Source organism: Ricinus communis, chromosome 6 (assembly GCF_019578655.1).
Source record: "Ricinus communis isolate WT05 ecotype wild-type chromosome 6, ASM1957865v1, whole genome shotgun sequence".
NCBI lineage: Eukaryota > Viridiplantae > Streptophyta > Magnoliopsida > Malpighiales > Euphorbiaceae > Ricinus > Ricinus communis.
In genome coordinates this window covers 12028115-12055396 of record NC_063261.1, presented here as the reverse complement: position 1 = coordinate 12055396, position 27282 = coordinate 12028115, and the positions used below count along the sequence as shown (strand labels likewise).

Genomic DNA, 27282 nt, shown 5'->3' with positions numbered 1-27282 from the left:
GATCACATTTCTACTCTTGAATTGTTTTATATTGCAGACCATTTCCTGGAACTTCTTATTGATGATAGTATAAGAATTGGAGATGTAAATCTTGAAGTAATTAAAAGATGAAAGTGTGTTCTAGGAAAATTTCGTAGGATTTTTCACTCTAATATTTGACCCTTTAGGATAAGAGGCAAAGATAGCATAGATAAGGTTGGGTTATAGAGAAACAATGGGCAACTTATTTTCTGCCATAGAAAGAAAACAGCTGCAAAAATTCAACTTGTGCCTAACATGGTTGCATGGCAGATAATACTAATGAAGTATATATTTCCACATTCAGAGAATCCTTCACATAAACTAGAATGTTAATTGAGCATGAAATGATGGGCAATTTATTTTCAGTCATACGCATCATTTCAGTCCTCCAGAATTTATTTTATAAGCAACTTAGTCCCTAACCCTCTGTTTTCTAAATGAAAATTAGTCCATGACATCAGCATTTTGACAAAATAATCTGACGGAACACTAACAGAATGACAATTCTAATGAACGACACATAAACTAAAGGTATCAAGTTGCATATTTTTTAAAAATTGAGGACACAAATATAGAATAGGATAAAATTTCAGAGGCATTTATAATTATGCCTAAGTTGGGGATTATCAATGGCAAACAGTAAATGAAACAAAAGGGTGAGGATATGGTGGGGATAACTCACCACACACTTGGTTATTTGACAGCTTCTTTTATTTTATTTTATTTTTTTTCCCAATTGATAATTGTATAAATAATTGGGTCTTGTGGCCTGTGTCCTTTCTTTTGATTTTCTTTTGTACATGTCGTTGTTAATTAATAAATTTTCTAACCTTTTCTTTTTAAACTTTCCATGCAATTCTTGATCCGCAAATCCGCTTCTTCTTTTGGGATTTTTACACAAGTACGGAAAAAGTGGCGGTAAAATTTATTTTCCAGCTCAATTATTTTTGTAAGACTTTTTTTCAAAAAATTTCTTCTACGAGTTTTTTTCAAAAGAGATTTTATTTCACTTTTTTCCATTGCATTATAATACTGTTTGATATTTTTTTATATATTTTATTACTGTTAATTAATTTTTTTAGTTTTATTTTAATTTATATTTTTATGTATTTTAAACTGTATTGATATATATTTAGTATAGTATATTGTTTAAAGCACATATTTTTATATTATTAAAATATATTAATTTTTATAAATAAAATATGTAAAATCATTCCATTCATAAATACCAACCAAAATATAAATAATAAATTTATTTTATTTGATTGATTTTATAGTAATATAAAATTAAATAATATCTTTTAAGTATTTTATTGATATATTTTTAATATTTTTTCAAACAAAATTTTTAAAAAGATTTATAATAATATAAATTAAAATAATAAATCTGTAGTATCTTTTAGTTACATTTTTATTATTACTTTCTGATGAAATTTTAAAAAAATAAAAAAATAAAAAATAAAAATTAAACTTATGATAATAAAAATTAAAAACGTAGGGAAATATTGGGTAGGAGGCAGAAAATGATAAGAGGATTTAGATATAACTTAATAAGCATTAGCAAATGTGACCTAACAAATTTTTTTCTTTTCTCTTGCCCATTTGACCCATACCCATTTGTTTTTCTTTTGTCTTTTAGGGAGGGGCCTTCCTGTGACATGTTTAGACCCAGAAACAAGGTCAAGGTGACAACATTTTTTCTTGTATTTTCTTTTTTCATTTCTTTTTTAAATTTCACATGTTAGTTCTTTGGATAAGCATAATATTTATGTGTCCAAAGCATATGCTAGAGACGTTAGTCGGCTTCTTGCAGATGTTCAGACAAATAGAATTGATCCCATTCTTGTCATGGCTTAGACCAAATTCTGATTATTAAATTCTAACCAATTAAACAAACTACAAAATGAAAAACAAATTCCTTTAAATTTTTAGTCTCTTTTTCTTATATATAGAACGGACTTTTGATCACTAAAATATTTAATATAATAAAAAACAATAACATTAGTTTCTATTAATGCAATGAAACCAATTAAATATGCTTGCCTTGTTAGTATTTTTATTTATAAAGATTGAAAAAAAATTAAATATGAATATTGTCACTCCTTATCTATTAATATTAATAAAATTTCATCATTTCTTTTGTTATCTCATCTCTTAATTTTTAACATCAAGTGTTTATTAAAATTTACTTAATTTTATATTCAGAAAATTAAAAATAGAGAATAAAATAAAATTAGAAAATAAAATTTCAAAATGACTCTTTTATGAAGAAAATATGAAAAGAAAAAATATTATTCTATTCCTCTGTATTTTCTCTTCTCTATACAGGAAAATAAAATTTTTAAGAAACTATTGTTAAAAAAATATAACTATATTCTATAATCTCATTTGCTATTATTAAAATATAGATATAAAATTCTCCATTTATAATATATAAAAAATATTAGATTATTTTCTATAGTTCTAGCAAGTTGAAGGAAAATAGAAGAACTTTTTCTACCTCATTTTCTAGTTGCCCAAACAAAGGGTAAATCACAAATGGACATAGATAGTGCCACCTTGGATTCAAAGTCCAAAAATAATAGATAGGGACTTGAATTTTATCACTCTCATTAGGTCCGTAGAAGTTGTTCAATTGGGATCCAATAATATTGGAACAGGTGGAATATTTATGTGCCCATCTGTCAGCTTGAGTGGTCCCTTTACCTGATTACCAACAACCCTCTCTTCCACCCTCAACCTTCACCATAAAACCAAAAACTGCAGTCTGCAGAATAATTCTATACTTTTTTATTACATAATTAAAAATATGTAATAATATATATAAAAAATTTGTTATTTAAACTAATTTTCCATGCTATAAACTGGGGGTGGTCATGATCTGTAATTGGCCGTCCCAGTTCCAATTACGAACCGGTCTGTGGCCCGTCCTACCATAAACGTTGTATTACTGAAATAATCTATAATCTCTTTTAGCTTTTCTAAAAGAAAACAAAACGGCGAATATTTAAGTTCATTGAACTGCTTGATAATAAAATCATCATCCCAATATTCAATCTTTAAAAAGAAAATAAATTGTTATTTTTATATATAGAATGATAAACATATGAGCACCAATAATAGAAAAGGTAAAAGGGCAAAGGGCAGGTTCCCCATCATTTGGCAACCAAGTTGCACACTTTTATTATAAAATAGGACCATTAATCTGTGATCAGCCATTCAGATGGTCCACTGCATTGTTAATTTGTTACCAGCAATTGTGCCGTATATAGCATGCCATTTCTTAGTGTTGTTTTTGCATAATGACATGATTCAACTCAACTTTATATGTAGGTCAATTTAGCTCAACTTTATATGTGTTACTATGACTAGGATCCTTTGATGCTAGGAGAAAAATATACTATTATGTTTCTGAAAATTTCCATCCTTCAAAATGACTTCACACAAACCCTTCGATGACTTATCGGCTGCCTTGCTTGAGGAATAGTTTCACAAAAATGGAGACGGACCGGAATAACGTCCGATCTTGTTTCTGGATTAGGTAGAAAAGGGATATATGAAGTTGGTTCAATTTCCATTAGATTCATTCCTAAGCTTAATGATTATAATTTTCATTTAAAAATTAATGGGACAATTATGGCCGCCTCCGATGTATAGTTGTATCAAAATGAGCAACTAACATAGCATAGCATAATTGTTTTATATTTTGATATTTAATAATAATATATTTAATTATTTAAATATAATTAATATATCATCATTTATCAATATAAAAAGGATTCTTTGAGAGCAAACTTAGAACTTTTGAAAATCAATATCAAAGTCCAAAGAGCACATAGCTTAGGTAAACAAAGAAAATTTGGAAAGTTATAACAGTAACTTCCACCAAAAGGAAAAGAAACAAAATTTGCCAACGAGAGTTGATGTAGAGTTGCTTAAAAGCAATGCCAAAATTCTCTTTTAGCAAAAGAACCTCATAATCTTCCTCATATATAATTATTGTAGAAAATGCAAATTAAGCTTACTTCTAATCAAATATCTTTTTTACCCTTCACCGTACCTAAGTTTAAGGGGGAAAAGAGATGGATTAAAAAATTAACCAACCTTAGAATCTAAAATGTTTGTCAATGACAATCAAGGATATCACAATCACCCACAATCCTGTTGCAAGAAAAAGGCCTAAACCCAACTCACTCCACATAAATCCAGAAAAGAGGTGTCTCCTTCTCATTGGTCAATATCTTCCAAACAGCTTTTCAAGCCATTGAAAGGACAAAACCCACTAACAATCCCTTTCACAAAGTGGTCCCCGCCCTCTTTTTAATTCCCAAATCAATGCGCCTTTACACACCATCCAATCCCCACCGTTGGATCATCATAACAGCCCAATTTTCTCGAAATCTCAACCCTGCACTGACAAAACCCAAAAAAGACAATTTATTCACGCAAATGCTCCCGTCCGCCCCAACCTTTTACACTGCATTTTTTTTTTTCTCTCTGCACCTTTCCACATACGTGGCGTTACGGGATTGGACTATGCTCTATGCCAATCATGTCAAGCTGAGCAAGGTAAACTTATCACGATATGTAGCTCAAATATAGAAAAGTAAAAAATCGTGATAATAACGAAAAAGGACAGAAGAAAACAAAACATCACATGTCATTGCCTTCGTTTGGTGTTCCCCACAACATCTTTCCAAAATCTAATAAGACCTTTCAGAGAAATTAACTAAAATGACATTAAAACCCACACACTTTATTCTAATTTAGATTCACATACCATTGCCCGTCTGTAATTTCTGTAAAAAAACAAATAAAAATTAAAACACAACAGTGGACGCGATTAAGCCACAATCATAACATTAATAATCATATTAATAATAATAATCATATCTTTCATTTCAAAAGGAAAAAAAATTTTAAAAAAAAAGAAAAAGAAAAGAAAAATTTATAGAAGAATTTTGATCTTGATCTTGATCTTGATCCTGATCTTGGATTAATCTTCGCCGTTGAATTTCTCTGATACTTGGATCATGAATCTCCTTTTTTTTTCCTCTTGCACTAAACTCTGATCTTTAAAAATCTTTTTAAGAGGAAAAGAATGCGAAATGATCAGATCAGATCAGACCAGATCGAGAGTATCGATCTTGTTCTTTGTTCAAGTTTTTCAAATTCGTTTTTTTTCTTATTTTCAAACTCTAACAATCTTAGCTGCTTTAACAACGGGATTCTCTCTAGCAATCGCTTCCCGGCCAACTGTTTTGTAATCGTAGCTGCAATCGTGGCGGTCAGAGTATCGATGTTCCCAACAGAACAGATCACCACACCGACATCGAAATCCGGTCAACCCTACCTTCCTCCTGCAACCGGAGCACCGATTCACGTCTCTCTTAGCCACTAAGACATCATTCTTTTCCCTATCCGCCGTCGATTCACTAGTCTCCGGTTGCGGATCTCGAATAACCATCAGAGATGCACTAGATCTCGGTGATATAGTCAAGATCCCGCTGCCTGATGAGCCAGCAGAAGCTGATATTATGGCGGTTGTGGTGGTGGAGGTGGTGCTGTTGCTGGTGCTGGTGCTGGTGGTGGCGTTGAAACATTTCTGACACATGTTGTTGGTGGCTGGATTACCTGTAACTCCACAATTATTGACGCATAAGGTAAGTGTTTCCGGTACCTTGAACTCAGTCTCTTCTTTCTCCGTCTTTTGTGCCATTTTCTTTCCTTTTGATCTTGGCTTTGAGGATGAAAGTAATAACGTTAAAACAAAACCGAATCCGGTTTCAAAATTATAAAAGACTTTTGCAGAGAGAGGTATGAGAGGGAGAAAGAGAGAGATAGATGATGCGAGATGGGGAGTTTTGGGGGGGTAAGGGAGGGAGATGAGAAGGGGATATGAAGGAAAGGAGAGGTCGGTAATGGCGATGGAATATGGGCCTCATAGAGACGCGTATCAAACATTTCTTTTGCGACTTTGTTTTTGTGATTTTACAGAAACGCCCTTTTGTTTTAGGTGGAATGACCTTTTCTCATTTTTGATTTTTTCTTTTACGTGTTAGTCGTCATTATCGAGAGAAAAAGTACTCAATGCGGCTTGCTTATTCCCTGTTCTCATGCTCAATTATAGCTTTTTGCTATTGTCGTTTTGGAAATTTATTTTATAAAAGGATTATATGTTTTCTTTGATTTTGGTTTTTGTAAATTTTAAATAAAAATACCTACTTTCAAAATGATCTTATATATCTTCCCATTACATTAAGACAGCTTCTCATATTAACTCTCCTTCCGTCAATTTATTTAACCATTCAATTTGCCATTTATTGTAAAGTATAATTGTCATGAGATGCATGCATCTCAAAACTGCCTATTCAAGCACCATGGTCTACTATTCTTATTCTTATCTTAACTTCATTTTCTCTCAAGTAGAAAGTTTTCTGTCTGTGAATTAAGATCATAAGCCAAGGATTTCTTTGTATATTCATTGAATTATTGTTTGACCTCAAAATTTACATTACAAAATTTTAAATGTCAAAGTCTTGGAGAACCGAAAATGAATTCGATACTTTCTAAAATGTTCTTTAATATAAATGATGACTAAATAATGAGAAGAAAACATCATAAGATTTGAATAGTATGCCTTTCTTTATATTATATTTTTCTTTCCAATAACGTGCTTTTATTTTTTATTATATGTTGATATTTATGTAAAACTTTGAGTTTATTATTTCAATTGAGAAGGTATTTGGTTCAGAAGTTGTGTAGTTAATACTTTTTTTCATTGAACAACTATATAAAAACCGTTGGATAAAGACTTTAAAATTAGTAATTGATAAATATAATTTAATAAAAAATTTAATATTTAATATTAATTTATGAATTTCTAAAAGATAACATCAAGTTCACTATTTTTAAATGTCTTTAATACTCTTAAAGTTAAATTTTTATTAAACAATAATATAGAAATTATTTACTAATTAATTTTAATATTATATAAATTAATATATCAATATAATTGATTAAAATCCATTATATAATTAAAAAATTAATTTATTATTAAATATAATATTAAAGATATTATTTAAGATATTATTTTTTAGAATTAGAATTATTATCTAATTACATAACTGATTTATTAATTATTATAATATTAAAAAATAATTAATATGCTATTTTTAGAATAGACTTAATGTTATTATCTAACTAGAAAACTATTTATTAGTTAATATAATATTAAAATATAATAAATATACTATTTCTTAGGATTATAGTCAATATTTAATTAGAAATATAATTTATAAATTAATAAAAACCTATAAAATTATACATAAATTTAAATTTTATTTATTGAAAATAAGTACGTAAATCAAAATAAAAATTTTATATATTATAAATTAAATATACAATTTAAAAAATTTAAATCTAAAAAATTAATATGTATTTTAGTAGATCTCCGAACTCATCATCATTTTCATCTTTTGAAGGTCATTTGTATCAATTTGCGTTTTTGCAGGGCCAAACTTAATCCTTCGGACTCGAGTTGTAAAATTTAGTGAACTCAGAGTCTCCCTTCGATACAATCTCTAGGTAACGCGTCTGAAATCAAACACAATTAACTCTCTGGATTTGTTTAAACTATAAAAGGTTGAAAAAGATGAAATGTTTTCTAATCTTGTAAGAAAGATATTAATAAAACATTCACAAAAATTTACAAAATGATACATCAAACTATATTTTACGTGTCAAAAATAATATATATGTCAAAATAAAAATTTTACATATTAAAACTTGAGCATATATGTCAAAAAAATTTAAGTCTTAGAAATATATATATAACTTACTTTAAATTAATTTTATATAATTAATTTTTATAATTTTATAATAAATTATTATTATTTTAAAATTATGTATAATAGTTAAATAATTATGGTATTTACAATTATAGTACTTGAACTTTTAAAAAAATTATTAGTAAGATTTAAATTTATATTTTTACTTTAAAATTATTTCTATAAATATTTCTAATAATAAATACAATTGAGTTAAATTAAATTAACTATAATATTTTAAAGTATTATTAAAATAGTATAATATAATAAAATATTATTTAAATTATAATCTCAATAGTCATTTAACATATTAACAGCAACTGCTAATAAAATTTTACCAAATGGTTTAATTTATCAGTTATTGGTCATTAACTACCAGCTACAAGAGTTAGTTCAACATCTTTTATGGCTAGGCAATATTTAATTATATAATATAAATATATTATAAAATTATTTTTCTTACTTTTTGAAATTTGAGATATAAAGTCACTAAATAAGTTTTTGTATTTAAATTTAAAAAGTAAATCTTTTCCGATTGATAATATAGCTAAATTGTTTATTTTTTCTTACGACATGGTTAAGGATAAATAATATTTATTATTTCCAATTTTATTTTTTTTATTGAAGCTACCGTGACAAAAATAGTTAATAGTATTTTACAAGCTATCCATTCATTTAGAAAAGAATTTTTTTTATAAAGTTGAATATCTCAGTTGATATTTTTATTTTATATTTATAATTTTTTATAATATTTAATTTTAAAAATAAAAATAAACCATCAAAATTAAACATAGAAAATTTTATAAATCCAAATAACTTTTTTTCGAATCATCACTAAACAATTTTAAAGCTAAAGTCCTAAACATAAACCTTAGCAGCCTATGACTTGAGCTGGCTCTTATCAACTACCAATTATATTAATCAATCAAACTAAATATGCTATAAATATTTTTTAAATATAATCATTTAAATGTTAATAAATATAAAAATTTAGGTTTATAAGTAGCAGATTTAAAATAATTTATTATTATTATTATTTTTTTAATAACAGTACTAGTTTCAATTAATGAGTGTCTGATGGAGTATAAAGGTTCAAAATTGTATTTATTTCTTAAGATCTTCAATCATGGAAAAGCAAATACGTGGTGTAAATGAATTTAATAGAGTATAAATTAATCGTTCATGCTACTTAAAAAGAAAAAGGTTGGTTAAGGAAACGCAAATGCCAAAATTTCAGAAAAGTGGTGGGTGGGTGAGTAGGGAGGACGGGGCAGCTTGGGAAGTGGAAATCCAGATAGCTTAAAATTGAAGCGATGTTGCCTCAATTATATTAGTTTAGTACTTTGATGACAAATCCCAAATGCGCAATCATGCATCTCTTCACTATTTTATGTACCATATCCTGGCAAAAGCCAATGCCATCTCATACTTTTCATACACACTTCACATAATTTTATTTTCTCTCGATTAAAATATTTATTTATTTCAGCAAGTATTACTATAAATTTTAATATAGTAAGAATAAGTAGGGAACATTATATATATTATGCCCGTTTTAAAATATAGTCTATTTTTCTTCTCCAATTCTTAGTTTAATGAGTAATTATCAAATACACTCTTTATTAATTAACATATATATCACCCTTCTTATTTAGTAGATGAATTAGATAGAGAGATAATTCAAATTTTATTAGAGTAAAATGAGATAATGAATGAGTTAATAAGTCTATTATTTAGATTATGATATATTACATTAAAGATGTTGCCAAGAGTATTATAAGAAAAAGAAAATCAAAATTTAAAGATCTTGTCTGAAAAATAATAATTTTTGTAATCTGTATGTAAAGTAAAAGTTGACTATTAGAATAAGATAGAGTGCATATATATAACACTAGCAAAATGAAAAAAAAAAAATCTTGAACTGATTGACACTATTAATTTAGTAATAATGTAATTTTAAGAATTATTACTATAATAATTTTTTAAAATTTTATAAATAAATCTTTCAATTCATAAATCACATATAATTTCAATTTTTGTAAGAAAAAAATATTATTATTGAAAAATAATTTAGTACGAGAGTCTCATTAACCTTTCAAATAAAATTTAAAAGAAAGGATTTTAAAAGAAAAAAAAAAGAATATCCATTCAGATCATGCTCAAGTCACACTTGTTTATAATCAGAAATGTAATTAAAAGGTGTGCAATATTATTATAAATTTTTCTAGTAAAAACATAACTAACTTATTCATGTAAAAGAATAAGCTTGCAAATACTTGCAAGAGTCAAATTAAACTCAAAGAAAGCAAGAGTAAAATCATTCAATAATTTAATAGCTTGTAGGCAATCATATTCCGCCATTGCCTTAAGAAAACTGCATTCTGAAAAAAGACAAACATTCTTTAATAATTGTGAAATCACCACAAAGCATCGAAGGAACATTAAGATCTCAAAAGCATAGGCAACTATACATAGTTTTTTTACTATTATGTACAATTGCTTACAAACCATAAACCTGAGACTCCTAGTTCCAACAAGCATTAGCATTAAGCTTATAGCAACCAGTAAGAGGCACCTTCGAGGATACTAAACCAGCTTGACCATCATGAACAATCTAATTTCTCGGAGAGCTTACCCCCATTTCCGCCCCTTTAAAACAAAAGAACCATCTAAAAACAGAAGCACCATTTAAGCACAAAGCTCCATGGATCATATTATTATATCTAGCCTAAGCCATCCAACACCAAATAGTGAATAGCTCAAAATTGTGACTCTTTAACTTTTCTCTCACCATCTAAAAAGCTTCTAAAGTAATTCCTTTTAAAGCATAGGAATAAGAGCCTCAAATGAACTCTAGGACCAAAGATCTAAAGAAAATGGAAAAGAAGAAAGAGCATGCACACATCCTTAAACCTAAAACCAAACTTAGGACAAGAAGGACGAAAAAGCACATAATTCTATAGCAAAGAAGTATGCGCAAACAAGGTAAACTCAAAATTTGTAAAATATTTCACTTGTCTTCCATGCTAGAATTGGGAAAAAAGAGAGTAAAAATAAGCATAACTCCCACTTCTTCGCTTACTTATTCCTATATAAGCATTTTTTACTAAATATACACCTTTATTGTCAAAGAATTAATATAACCAAAGAAGTATAGGATATCTAAGGCAAGTTGAAATAGTAAGAATTGCCTTTTATCATGACGAAAGCGTGTTCTTTAAAGCGAGTTCATCCTAATGTCCATTAAGAAACAACAAGTCTAATATAAAATTAAATGGTTTAGGAACAAATTTTTCAAATTAGGCTCTAAAGGAAGTACCATCACTAACACTAATGAGATCCTTTAACAAAAAGAGCTCGCCCTAAAAGTAAGCTATGCTAAATGTATGAAGGATTATGGCATAACTAAACCTATAAAAGACAGTACCATTAAGGAAGTACTTGCCTTTAAGAATTTTTGAAACCAATGAATTAAGCCTAGTAATAATCCCCTAGATCTGCTTGCAAAATACTATAAAATTAAAACTGTAAGGTCTTTGTAATACTTAGATCCATGTGCAAAAGACCAATTTTCTAGTGGTGCTTATGTCAGCCATCCTCTATCCCCTACTAAAAATTACTTGGACAAATAGGTAGGTAGGTCCTAGTAACATCGTACAACAGTTGGACAGAGCTTTAGCTAACACAATATGGAGGGTGCAATTTCAGTATGCTCAATTAACTCATGGAGAATTCATAGGCTCTCACCACAGGCCTTTGGCTCTTGTTCTACATACCAAGGTTAAGCCCCCTTAAAGATGCTTCCTCTTTGAAGCTAAATGGATGGAATTGTGGGATTTCAAGCATGTGCTTGGCGAAGCTTAGGACAAATCTAATCAGGGATATGAAATGTTTGTTCTATCGAGGAAGTTGGATAAGTGTAGGAAAGCCTTATGTAATTGGAACAAGGGTATTTATGCTAATTCGATCAATGCCAATTAGGATATTAAATTGCAGTTAAAATCGTTATAAGGAATGAACTATATTGAAGAAATAAAAAATAGAGAAGAAGCCTTACTTAAGGAATTGAATGTATGTTGGAAAACGAAGAAAATATATTGGTACCAAATCTAGAGTCAAATGGCTCAATTTAGGGGACATGAATATGAGTTTCTTTCATACCTCTACCATACAATGTAGGCAAGCTAACTAGATTCTTAAGTTAAAAGATAAGAATGGCACTTGGATAAAGGACAGCTCCCAGCTCAAGTCCTTGATAACTTCTTTCATCCAGACCCTTTATGCTATGGATAGAAGTGATATGGATACCATTTTTCAGTTTATTCACCCTTGCGTTTCAATGGAGCTAAACAACACATTGTCGACTCAAGTCTCTAATTTGAAAATAAAGGATGCGATCTTTAATCTTAGGAGTTTTAAGGCGTCTAGCTCAAATGGTTTTCAAGAGATGTTTTATCAAAAGAATTTGGATTTAGTGGGCAACCAAGTTTGTGCTACTGAGAAGGCATTTTTTCAGTGTGGCTACCTTCTAAAAGAATGGAACAAAACAAATGTGGCTTTCATTCCAAAGGTTCCATATCCTGAATCTATCACCCACTTCAGTCCATCAATTTATACAATTTAACTACAAAGTTATTGCAAAGATTCAAGTGTCTAGGTTCAAGCCATGGCTGTCCCAATTGATAAGCCTTTTCCAGTATGCTTTTGTCCATGAGAAACATATTTTTATAGCATTATGGTGGCTCATGAAGTTTTCCATAGCCTTCAGACTAACATGAACAAAGGTTTTAATAATATGGTAATCAAATTGGATATGCATAAAGCATACGATAGGGCTAGTTGAGAGTTTCTTGAGAAAGTGCTAGCTAGGATAGGGTCCTGTTCATAATTTATTCACAGGATCATGCAGTGTATTGCCATTGTATCATACAGTGTTGTAATCAATGATAGCCCATCCCCTTTCTTCATATGCACTAGAGGCCTTCGCCAGGGGATCCTCTCTCCCCATACCTTTTTCTATTAATATCTAATGCTCTTTCTTTTGCACTCCAAGCTGCAGTGAATAATAGGTTGATGATGGGTCTGAAATTAATCCTCTATTCTACCTCTTATCTTTCAGATGATACTTTGATCATGGGGCGAGCATTAGAAAATGAAACTGAGGTGATTATGGATATTCTGCAGAAGTATAACAGAGCTTCAAGATAGTATATTAATATTTAAAAGTCTTATGTTCTTTTCAACAGAAGGGTGACACCTGAAGCAAAGGGCCGAATTATTAGAATTCTCAATATGAGTGAAATGGACCAGTCTAAGGAATATCTTGGGCTTCCTGTTATTCGGGGCACATCCAAATCAAAGGCATGAGGTTTTTAGAGGACATGTTGTGTTCAAAAGTCAAGAATTGGAAGAGATCTTTTCTTTCTCATGCAGGGAGAGAAGTGATGGTAAAATCAATCCTCTTCTTAATTTCAACATTTGTAATGAGCTATTTTTATCTTCTAAGTATAGTGTATAAGAGGCTTAATCAATTTATATCTGCTTTTTTGGTGGCGTCATAACTTGGATGAAAGATCTTTACATCTAGAGAGGTATGAGATATTAACAAGATTAAAGTTCAAAGGTGATTTGAGATTTTAAGCTATGAATTTGTTCAATCAGACACTCCTTTACAAACATGCTTGGAAAATTGTAATAGAACCAAACAGTTTATGGCCTAGAATTGTAAAGGCTTTGTACTTTCTGAATGGTTCTTTTTAGGGGGCATCCAAAGGCATTAGATCTTCCTGTGGATGTTCTAATATACTTTCAATAAGAGACATTGTTCAGAAAGGCTTCAAATACAATATTGGTAATGGAGAGGGTGTATCATATGGGAATACCCATGGGTCCCAAGTCTTCCACATTTTAAAATTAAGTCTCGAAGACCCTCACACTGTCAGCTAGTCTATGTTGCTCACTTGATGAATGAAAATAGAGATTGGAATATCTCTTTACTTAAAAATTTATTTCAACAGAGGGAGGTAGGGGCCATTTATAGAATCCCTATTGGATCCCAATCCATAATCAATAGGCATGTCTGGCATTTTGACCTAAAGGGCAGACTCTCTGTAAAATCTGTATATTATATGCTATGTAATACCAAATACTCAGGTATTAACAAGCAAAACCTACAAGCTCAGTCAGCCTTACTCCTTCCTTTTGGAAATCCATTTGGATTTCCTCTCTTACTCCAGAATTAAAATGTTCATTTGGTGTGCATCAAGAAATTCTCTAGCAACTAAACCTAACCTCTTCTGAAGACGATTAGAAATGTCCTTTATGTGCATAATTTGTGGCAGAGCATATGAAACTATTGAGCATGTGCTACTTTTCTGTGATCATGCTAGAGCCTCGTGGCTATCTTCTAATCTATGATACATCCCTAATGGGCATGGGTTCACCACCTTTGCCAACTAGAGGCAGAGTTGAAATTCTCTTAAATTCCTTTTTGTTGATGACTCTTATTATTATGAGTGCTTGCTTGTGCTATAATATATGGAAATGCAGGAACATAGCCATGATAACTAAATATAGATTTTGAAAATAAGGCACGACATAAGTAGGAAAACCTTAAATGACATATTAATAAGTATTTTACAGCCACCTATAAGAATTTCATTATTTTCAACATGCATCTACTTGATGACTATTTTTGAGATTCTCAAAATTTGACCTCTTTAGAAAAGGTTGACATGCCTCAATAAACATCATGGCCCAAAAGCACAAGAACAGAAAAATATCAGCAATAGCAACTTCAATATTATAATGAGTATTAGGACTAAAGAAAAGAGATAAGTCTCTCTCAACACTCAACTTTTGCCCTTTAATTTTTATAGCTCTAGGATGATAGCCGCAAATGTTGTCTCGGTTTAGTGGACTGATTCTGCAGTTCTTGAGGCAATACGGTCTAACCTGTTGAATAACTTCATTATTGCATGAGCAAAATTAGTTAAAGCCCATGTTTAAAGCTTAAGAAGGCCAAGTGGCATAAGAATGAGCGCCTGATGGGTCAAGGACATGCATATGACAAGTCAAGTTAAGAAAATTGAAAAGAAAGGGGAGGTTAGCATGCGCGCCTTAAGGGGTTAGGGCGTATGCTTAGCATGTCGGGCACGCTTTCACCATAGTTTAAGATGGTGGATTGTTCTCATATGGCAATTAGAAGTCGTGTTATAAGGCACAAATATTTTTCTCTTTTCTCTACAAGAGACATATACTCCAATCAAGAGTTGGCCTAATGATAGAAGGGACTCTTATCAGTAAGAGCTATAAATCATGACAACTTTTAGACGATTGAAAATATATGCATGCAAGTTACCAATAAGAAAAGAGAAGAGGGAGACAAAAAGAAGGAATAAAAGAAAAGAACACAAGAGAGTGACATTGAAACTAGTAAGGAAAGAAATAGAAAAACGAAAAACAAGAAAGATGAATAACAATTGGAAAAAGAGTGGGAAATGGTAAAAGTGAAGGACAAAAGATAGGTTAATAAAAAGAACAAGAGAAATAGGATCACTTAGGAAATAAAAGAGGAGAATAAGAACAACACTAGCAGAAAAGAAGCCATGTTTAAAAAATCTTATAGAAAGAGAACGTGAAGTACTAAATAAGCAAGAGAACCGAGAAATCAAAGAATTATAAAAATTTGACTTCTAACCTTAGATCATCATAGTATCATGGCGTTTTAAACAATTTTCGAAGTCCTACTAAGATTTTAAATATGATATAACGGATCATTTGCATATTCAAATATGATTTTTATATTCTTGTGTGTCACGGGCACACAACTTAAACTAAGAGCACTTTTAATTAAACACAACAGCCGCTTTTAGTCATGGACACACACCCTCAATCATAGTCAATTCATGTCGCCTTGCTATAGCAAAGCTAAGTACTTGATGATTATGACATACCCTTCAAGACAACTAATAGATTTTTAAAGAAAAGCCTTGAATTAGAGAAAGATGCGGGGCAACCACACCCTCGGCTATGTAAGAAAAATGAGAAATATGAAGCATACATATGTTTAAAACTCTAGTAGTCGCAACACCTTAATTTCTCATTTCTGTCATTTCTTTCAACTATAACTCTTAATTTTTCATTTCTGTCATCTCTTTCAACAATAACTCTTTTAACGTTTTAATTTAATCATTAAAGTGATTGTCAAACACAGGGTATGCGGCTCTCTTATTTTCTATTGTAATTTCTATTGTCCTTCTATCTTGAATTCTAATTAACTTTAATCATAAATCACTTAATGGGAAATAATTGGTTGTTTACTAAAAAGAAAAAAGAAAGGAAAGAAAGAACTATTAGCGGACAGTCTTGTACCAATCTCTACCAACATGCAACCACTGTGTTTGGACTTGGTCCATCCATCAACTTTAATTTTTAGCCCTTATTTAAAGGCAAAACTACAAACTAAAAATGAAAGAACTCAAGGGGTAAATCAGTAATTGTATATCCACTTGATGAAAAACGGTGACAAGGAGGTTTTGAGCCGCCCAATCTGACCGCCCCCACCATTACTTTTCTCCCTTTTCTTTTCACCAAAGCTGCTCTGGTCTTCTACTACTTGTTCCCCTCTTCCTGTTGGCGTGGCATACACGTGCGCCTGTTACGCGTCTACGTGTCTCCGTTTCTCTGACGCCTGTCCCTCTCAGCGCGTGTTTCAACTTCCTCTCTCCAACGATTAAAACATGTGATTACTTGGGTTTGATTACTGGTTTAATTTTATTTTTTTTCCTTCTTTCTTCTCACTCTACCTTTTTCATTTTCTTTTTAAGCATCTTGAATATGTGATTATATTTGTAATCAATCGAAGTCCTTTTCTGCTATAGAAAATGCATAATGTGACACAAGTCTCTAATCAGAAATATAAAACCCCATATTAACTTTACCTACAATATTCCTTATCAACTAATTTATATAAAAATCTTAATAATATTTTTTTTTTGTAATATATCTAAATATTGATATTAATGAGACATATTTCCACCAGTGATCAAAAGTTACATTTCTTTTATATTAAAATAATTTTATTTGTGATCCCTGAATATATAATCTTTTTTTTTGTATTAATTGAGTTTTTAATACTAGTAGAAGTTGTTTTCTGTTTGATGATAAATTAGTTGTACAATGCAATGCATATTACTCTATAATGGCTATATATAATAAAAATAAAATTGGAACACTGTTTCTCTTAACTATTCTATGTGTACTAATTTGTATTAACTAGAAAATTAATTATATTATTAATATAATTATACAATTAATTATATCAACTAATAATTAATTCTGTTATTAATACTAATAGAATTAATGAACTCTAATTTATATATATATATATATATATATATATATATACTAATTTTCTATTTCTATTTCTATTTTATATTAATTTATTAATTCTTATTAGTTCTATCTATTTTTATTTATTTATTTATTATATTTATTATTCTTAAAATAAAAAATAGTAAATATAAGAATCATAAAATCTCATCGAATCATAAAAGGTAAAGTGATTCTTCAACTCTAATTATATTATTTTGCGACAATTTCAAAAAATTATTCATATTATAATATCTTGGTGTTCAAATCATCCAGTGGTTTAAAATATCTCTCTTTGAAGGAGGCACCATAAATAAGAATAAGCTTTTACTTCAATATTATTGACGGACAATAAATGAGTTGTGTTTACGGTCTTAGATTTCAACTATCTGAGTTATTTTCATTGTCCGATACCTCTTTTTCAAAGACACACTATGTTAGTAGTGAACAACATACTGTAGAAATTCAGCTACAAGCGAGGATTGTTGAGCTGAGTGAACTGATGTCTCAGTAAAGTCATTGAGCATTGGCTGGAGATTTAAGAGTTAAGAGGAACTGACAAGAGATTTGATTGTGCATATTAATACAATGCAGCCTCCTCCTCACCCACATTTTAAACACCATGGTTTTCAACCTGATTGGATGATGGTGATGATGACCAATCACGTATAACTTAGTATTATGTAAACTTCAGTTCTAACTGTACCGTAATTAGTACTATGAATATTACTTCTTTTGAATATTAAATAATTTACGTTATTCATAATAATATAAATTCTTCCATATATATATATATATGATCTTTTTGCAATTTAGATTGTATACTCTTAAAGATGCAAAGTCGAGCCGCTCGCGAGCTACTCGAAATTCGCCTCAATAAAAGCTTGCATTAAGACAGACGAGCTGAGTTTGAGCTTACTAGTGCTCCACCTTATTTAAGCTCATGAACTGGCTCGTTAATGAGCTAGCGAGCTAGTTTGTTACTGAACTCATGAGTTAAATTCATTTTTATATAAAAAATTTAGTCTAATTATTTAGTTTTGAAATTTAAATGCATATTTTATTTTATGTATAATTTATTTAAAATTATAAAATCTACAATTGTATATTTGAAAGGCTCGATCTTACTTAACGAGTTTTATTCTGAATTTGAGTTCGTACGAGCCGAGCTCAAATTTAGCTTGTTTATATAGAATACCAAGCTAATTTACAAGCCAAGTTTGAGTTTAGCTCGTATATATAGTATATCGAGCTAATCACAAACCGAGCTCGAGCTTATTATTCAAACTCGATTTAGTTTTATGTGAGCTGAGCCTAAACATTGAAAAACTGTACTCGTTTGTACCCTTATATACTCTTATTTAAATTATTATTATTTATTCTCTGCTTTAAAAATAAATTAAAATATACTATAACTTAAAAGTTTAAAAAATATAATTTACTGATGGACTATCAATAATTTTTTAATAAAATTAATAACAATTTACCAGCTAATATCATTTTGTCAAGTTAACAATCAGATTGTATGTATATTTATTGATGATTTATCGATAATTGTTATTATTAAATATTATTATATCGGGACAAACAATTTACCAATGAAATAAATCGTTGATAAACTTACTAACTATTTACTGACAACTGTGGTTGTTGATAAATTTCTCTTAAAAATATTTTGGTAGGAGAACAATTTACTGACTACTCAATCACTTACTAAAAGAATTTTAGTCGGAAAATTATTATTTTGGAAAAATAATGGCCAATTTACCAATAAAAATAGCCAGTAAACTTACCAACAATTACTAATTCGTTGGTAAATTTTTATTGACAATGAAATTATCGACAATTATGTAGTCGGTAAACCGTACCGACAGAATATCTAGTTCGTAAACTAGCTGTTTTTGTATTGCTAGATTCCATTTGCATGCAGGAGAAGGATGGAGCAGCGAGCGGAGCAGTTTGTTTAGGAGCACAAACACCTACTGGCAAGTAAGGCAAGAGAGGGAGCATGGAATTGAGCCTGGCCTGAGGCCATGGCTCAATTGGTCGGTGACTTTGGTCATTGTCCGCTTTACTTTCTTTATCTTCCTTTAAATGACAGAATTTGGATACATGTGACATTACACTATAGTAGAAAATAGACATCTAGGACTTTATCGTTCCTAAACTGACAACGTTTGTCCAAATGACCACCACTGATGTCTTAAAACCCTGGCAAGCAGGGAAAGAGTCCTCTACTTCTTCAGTTTCCAAGGCAATGATCAGGTAATCACATTGAAGGTTTTGTGTTCATTGTATAAGTGCATGCAATGCATTACCTTCACGCCGCATGTTGATGTTAAGGGAGCAGCGGAAAAACGAAAGGCAACAAAAAAGTGTAAAGCCTGAAAAGGAATAAAAAGATATGTGAAGAAGATAAGAGAAAAGAGTACCGAGTCTTTTGCTTAGAAATAAATGTATTGGAGAAAAAAATACACGCACTCAAATTAAATGCCTTAGAAATGAAAAAAAAAGAAAAAAAAAAGAAAAGAAAACAGATGAAGTTATAAGAGCAATCTCTAATGTCTTTTTTATATATGTCAAATCTTTTATCTTAAAAGAGTCATTATAAAATAATATTTTAATACACTTTTTATTTTTTAAATATAAAATAAAAAGTCAATTTGACTTTCTATATATGGAGAGCCACACTTCACTCTCTACTCTTTATTTAATAAATACACTATAAGTTTTTATGCATTTGATTTAATTGATATTTATAATTTTTATTTTTTAATTTGTAAAAATTAAAAAGAAAATGAAAGAGAAATTAACATTATTAATACTCATGAAAATAAAAATAAGACAAATAATAAAATATAAAAAGTCTATTGGACTTAAATAAAATATTTTATTTTTGATATTTGAATATTTCTTAAGATACTTTTTATTATAAAAGTTATATTCTTTAAAATAAAGAGCATTTTTGGAAATGCTCTAAGAGCATCCTCAATGCACTATTTATATATGACAAACTCTTTATTTTAAAAAGTCATATCATAAAATGACACTCTAATGTACTTTTTATTCTTTAAATACAACGTAGAGAGTCAATTTGGCTTTCTATATATGATGAGTCAAACTTCACTCTCTATTCTATATATAATAAATACACTATAAATCTATATGCATTTGATTTAATTGATGTTTGTAATTAATTGTTTTCTATCGGTAAAAAATTAAAACTCTTAATGCTTATGGAAATAAAAATAAGATAAATATTTTACTCTTTATTCATGAATATTCCTAATGCTCTTTATTATATAAATAATTTTATTTTAAAGGGCATAACTTCTATAACAAAGAGTATTTTAAGGAATATTTAGATATAAATAGTAAATTTTTTATTAAGTTCAATAGATCATTTGTATTTTATTCATTATTTTACTTTTATTTTTATACGCATTAATAATTTTAATTTCTCTTTCCTTTTCTTTTTAATTTTTACCATAGAAAAATAAGAATAACAAATATTAATTAAATCAAATACGTAGAAATTTATAGTGCATTTATTAAATTTAGAGTAGATAGTGAAATTTGGCTCTTTTTATATATAGAAAGTTAAATTGACTATCTGCTTTATATTTAAAAAATAAAGACTGTATGCGAGTGTTATTTTATGTTATAACTCCTTAAAATAAAGAATTTAACATATATAAAAAAATGCATTGGAGATGCTTTTAAAGAATATCCACATATAAAGAGTAAAATATTTTATTGACAAAAGGTACAAAAAAGTCCTCGAACTTATTAGAAAAGTTCAATTAAGTTCTCATCCTTTTATTTGGCTCAATTAAATCCATTAACTTTTATAAAATGTCAAATTAAGTTCCCATCCTTTTCTGGCCAACTAAACCCATTAACTTTTATAAAATATCCAATTAACCCCTAATGCTAACAACCTTCAAAATATCATTAAGTATAAGGGTCCTATTATTTTGAGAGCGTGAATAATAACCATTCTAAATATTTTAAAGTCACGTCTATATCATATGTGAGGGAGAGAAAACCACTTTTTCTTTTTTATTTAACTTACATTATAGTTTTTACAACTGTAGAACCACCTTCCAGGATTGTTCTCCTTCCATGAAGTGTGCATCTTTATAGTTTTATTGCAAGAAAATATTATAGGTGATGGGATGTAATTTTAACTCAGCAACTTACACTCACCCTCCAATAACAAATGAGCGTGATGAAAAAGACAAAAATATTGCTGCCATTCCAGGTAAGGAAAGAAACCACTACTCTTCTTTGTAAATTAAAGTTTATAGATACTAATTGTGCAAAAATAAAGAAAAGGAAGTGGTTTTTCTCTTCCTCATGTGATACATGCGTGACTTTAAAATATTCAGAGCGGTTATTATTCACTCTCAAAATAATGGGACTCTTACACTTAATAGCATTTTGGATGCTGTTAGCATTATGAGTTAATTGGATCTTCTATAAAAGTTAATGGATTTAATTGAGTCAAAAAATAGAATATGAACTTAATTGGACTATTTATAAAAGTTAATGGGTTTAATTGAGCTGAAAAGAAAATGGGAACTTAATTGGATTTTTCTAATAAATTCAAGGGCATTTTTATACATTTTACCTATTTTATTTAAGTACAATAGACTCTTTTATATTTTAATCTATATTTTACTTTTATTTCTATTAACATTAATAGTTTTAATTTCTTTTTTCTTTCCCTTTTAATTTTTACCAATAGAGAAACATGAATTACAAATATGTAGTGCATTTATTAAATATAGAGGGAAGAGTGAAGTTTGGCTCTCCATATATAAGAAGCCAAATTAACTTTCTACTTTATATTTAAAGAATGAAAAGTGCATTGAATTATCATTTTATAATATGACTCTTTAAAATAAAGAGTTTGACATATATAGAGAGTGCATTGGAGATACTCTACTTCTTATTATAAAGAGTCATTTAATAAAATTAGACTCCGACACATTCTTTATCTTTTGAAGATAAAGCAAATAGTGGATTTGATTCTCTACATTAGGAGAGGCAAAGTCACTCTTTATTCTTAGTATAATTAGAGCATCCTTAATGAAAGCTCTTTATTTTAAATAGCATAATTTCTATAAATAAAGACTATTTAAAAAAATATTTATATATAAAGAGTAAAATATTTTATATAAAATTAATAAACTATTTATACTTTATTCTATATATTACTTTTATTTCCATAAGTATTAATAGTTTTAATTTTTCTTTTTTTTCTTTTTAACTTTTTTCAATGGAAAAATAAAAGTTAATTAAATCATATGCATAAAAACTTATAGTATATTTATTAGATATAGAGTAGAGAGTGAAGTTTAACTCTCCATATGTAGAGTGCCAAATTGAATCTTTATTTTATATTTAAAGCATAAAGAGTATATTGGAATGTTATTTTATGACATTTTTTATATATAAAAAGAATGTATTAGAAATAGTCATAGTAAATTACAAGTTCTTATACATTTTACTAATTAAAATCTACTATTTTTGGCTTTTTCTAAAAAGAAATTTTTCTTCTCAAGAAAAAAAAAGAGAAATTTAAAATATTAATACTTATTGGATAAATTAAAATAAAAATAAAAATAAAAAAGACTATTGAATTAAAGATAAAATAAAAAAATACTGAACTCAAAAAAAAAATTATTTTTTTATATTTAAATATAAGGAAAAATGATTTATATTAAATAAAAGATAGTCTAAAATAAAGAGTAGTATTAAAGGAGGAGCATAGTAATAGAAAAATCCAAATGAACGTCCCAAAGAGAGGACTTACTCTCAAACTTAATAAGCTTCTTTGAGTTTGACTTTTCATTTTTGTTAGAATTTCTATCATTAAACAAAAAGTAAGAATTAATATTTTTAGACTAACCAATCATCTGACCTTCTGTAGTTTTTCACTATAAGTAAAATCTTGAGTTGAATGTTTTATGGCATTATTATTACAATAATGGATAATAATTCTGGTTACTAAATTAATTCAAATTAAAAAGAAAAACCTCATATGAGTAAAGATTCAGAATCAGACAAGCACCACTATTTTATTTTATTTATTAACCTAACTTCTGTCCAAATTTGCCAAGCAAGCAGCCTTTTGCCTCTGCCGTTGTACCTAATAATACTCCTTGTCTGGCAATTAGCCAAAACTATGCGGCTAATCAACGCTACAAAATTTTATTTTTATTTCCTTTTTCCATTTTTCTTTTCACCAAAAAAAAAAAATTGTTTTTTGGACGGTTAATGGTGGACCCACCACTTGACCTGGTCCGGTTCGATAGTGACTTTCTATCATAAAGTCAAACAGGGTGGCAGGGTTAGAATCAACGGCTGTGATTAATTCTTATTGTGTGCTGTGACCATGTGGCATTTGCTCGAAATGGCGCATGGAAATTAGGGTAATGTGGTTGGCTACACGTGAGCGTAACACTACTAGGCACGCAGGATCGCTTTCTTCAGATAAGGATACGTTTTCATTTATTTATTTATTTAAGTGGGTCCAGCTTTAAATTGGTCCCCTTTGAACACAAATAGATATCTATTCACTTTTCCGTAGCTTGATTATGGAAAGTCCTGCTCCTACTATAGTCTTACGTTAATGTTAACATGAGATTAATTAAAAATAAATAAATACATACAATAAAAATAAGTTATATTAATTAATAATGTTATAATTCTAAAATAATTGATTTAATGTTTATCGTACATTTTTATCAAAAGATTATAAAATAGATTATTCTACAAGATATAACATTGTTAATTGGTCTTGTGCATTTTTATTAAATATTACTAGAAAATCTATTTAAGAAGTTAAAGAAAAGAATTAATTATTTTTTTTTTTTTGGGTAGGATATTATTAGATTGAGTTGCTGTTCTACATCAGTTATTTGTTACAAAAAGATAGAGCCCAAATTTAAATTTTAAAATCTAGATTGATTTTAGGTTGTCTGGAAATGGAAATAGAAAATGTATCATTATTTGGGTTTTATTTGATTTCTTGAAAAGATAAGATACAATTACCAGCGATGTTACATAAAATAATTAATGAACACTTAAATTGACTTGGAATATATAATTATCCCAAAATATGAAATCAATAAAGTAATTAGATCAAATAGTTATAAGTAATGTCAATATTCTCAAATAAATAGCTAATGATGAGTACGTTTTCCATTTTGCACAGTTCATAACAGAAAATGTAAAAAAGATTAAATAGAAAAGATTAAGAATTCTTTCTTTAAACAGGGAATCCAAATAAATAATTAAGAACATAAAATCTGAAATACTTTTATGCTCTTCAGAATTTCTACTTCTATAAAATTTAAAATATAAAAATAAATAAAGGAATTCTTTTAGACTTTTCAAAACGCTGTAGAATTTTGATGTCTGACATAAAATTATCTATGAAGGTTCTGTAAATTCTGAGTTGGTTCAATTTGAATTCAACTTTCTGATGTTTTGCCTCAAACTTAATCTCGATTAGACTTGTCAACGTTAATTGCATGCCCAAACTCTTGTTGGAATTTTGAGTTATTTCAGCAATATTAAAAATAAACATTATAAATTTGTAACACTAAACATTATTTACACACAACAAAAGTTATAATCCTAACAATATAAACTTGTAAAAGTACTTTCTGCCTTTTAAAATTATATCGGTCCAGAGTAAATAGCACTTACACGATAAAATTATGCATTTCTGTTACTTATACAACAAATAAAAGTTAGATATGTGTATAAACATTATAAATTTCAATAATTAATAATTTAATATATATATTCTATTGTTAAAGTTAATAAATATGTATCAATTGTATCATTTTTTATATATATATATATATAGAAAGTCCTAAATTAAGTAAGAACTTTTGTTTTATTTTTATTTTTTTATAATTAGCTCTCACTTTAGTATTAGACAAAAGGTATAAAAATGTCTTTAAATTCATTTCCAATTAAGTTCACATTCTTTTTTTTCTCTCAATTAAATCCATTAATTTTTATAAAAGATCCAATTAAGTTTTCATTTTTTGTTTTACCAATTAAACCCATCGACTTTTATAAAAGATCCAATTAACTCCTAATGCTAACAGCGTCTAAAATGCTGTTAAGTGTAAGGGTCTCATTATTTTGAGAGCGCGAATAATAACCACTCTGAATATTTTAAAATCACGCCTATATCATGTGAGGGAGAGAAAGTCAATTCTTCTTCTTTGTTTAACTTATATCATAGCTCCTACAACTGTAGAACCTCCTTCTAGAATTGGTTTCCTTCCATGAAGTGTCATCTTTATAGTTTCATTGTAAAAACATATTGAAAGTAGAGAGATGTAATCTAACTCAACAACCTGCATTCACCCTCTACTTATAGAGCGTGATGAAGAAGACGAAAATATTACTATTTCAGGTGAAAACAAATCACTATTCTTCTTGTAAATAAGGATTTACGAATACTAATTGTGCAAAAATAAAGTAGGAGTGGCTTTCTCACAGTCACGTATATAGACATGACTTTAAAATATTCAGAACGATTATTATTCGCATCAAAATAATAGAACCCTTACACTTAACGATATTTTAGACGTTGTTATCATTATAGGTGAATTAGACCTTTTATAAAAATTAATAATTTAATTGAGGTAAAAAATAAAATAAAAACTTAATTAGATTCCTCATAAAAGTTAATAGGTTTAATTAAAAAAAAAAGAAAAAAGAATGACAATTTAATTAGACTTTTGTAATAAGTTCAAAGGTACTTTTATACATTTTACCTTAATATTATTAAAATCTAGATTTTACCTATTAGATTCAATTTACTTAAATGCAATAATAGAAATTAATAAAAATCTAAATTTAAAATATCGTTATTTATATTCTAAACTGATAAACAAGTAATATATATTCATAAATATTAATAATTGGGTATTTGTATGATATAATTATAGCACATTTAAGCATAAACTCAATTAGAGTCCGATTAATGAAGAGGGATTAAGAGTCTTGTTCATGTGCACGTTTTGCACTTGAAAGACAAGACAACAACTTGAAACAAGAACCATTATGGTTAGTTGCCCTCATAACCAAAAAATGTAATGAATGAATGATGGAGAAGCCATGTTCCTCAATTTCCCTTTCCAGAAAGGGGGATTTTCTATTTATTTTTTATTTTTGTTTCCTATAGAAAAGAAAAAAAGAAATGGGGAACATCAGAATTTAATTAATTGATTCCACACAGTAGAAGATAGGTAAACTGCTGAGAAACTAGCCAACAGAATTGTAGTTAACATGCCCAGATATAAACAAACTGAAAGGAAAATTCATCTAATTATGTAACAGAGGCATATTTCACTTAGAAATGGTAATAGGTTGGATATTTTAGAGTATAATATCACATTGCACCTAAAAAATAAATACAGAAAAGATATTAATAATAAAATCTGACACAAATAAATAATAAGATAAAATTTATAATGTATAGATTGATATACATTGATAGGCACTACTTGAATCTGTTTTTTCTCAAAAAATATTCACAAGTATGGATTATTTTTATCTTTATTTGTTTAATTTACAAAGCTATTGTAATTTACTATTAATATATTAGTTTATATTTTGTTTAGAAATTATTTTAATATAATACATGTTTAAATTAATGATTTATCATATTACTTCTCATTTCAAGTTATAGAAATCATGATATTTTTATCATTTGGATTTCAAAAAATTAGGTATTGTTATGAAACTTTTGATTATGTAACTATATTATTATAAAACTTCTAGTTGTATAGACTATATATCTTTTGCTTTTACACAGTAATTGTAAGCTTTTATAGTGAGAATTATGTGTTCATCTTTTTCAATTACCTTAGCTACAAAATAGTGCAAGTTATTTCTCATTCTTATTGTTTCTATAAATTATAAAAGTATAACATAATATAATAAATAATTTAAACGGTTGCTAATGGATATTCACAGATATACAAAGATACGAAGAATAGAATTAAAATAGCTACAACCGATC

General features: G+C 28.4%; 1 protein-coding gene across 1 annotated transcript; it reads right to left on the bottom strand.

Annotated features, from left to right (window-relative positions):
* Nucleotides 1–4855: 4855 nt before the first annotated feature.
* Nucleotides 4856–5948, bottom strand: LOC8260779 (zinc finger A20 and AN1 domain-containing stress-associated protein 5). The gene has a single exon (XM_002513131.3). It carries the CDS (start codon nucleotides 5738–5740, stop codon nucleotides 5213–5215), a length of 528 nt encoding a protein of 175 aa, XP_002513177.2. The 5' UTR covers nucleotides 5741–5948; the 3' UTR covers nucleotides 4856–5212.
* Between the last annotated feature and the right edge of the window lie 21334 nt (nucleotides 5949–27282).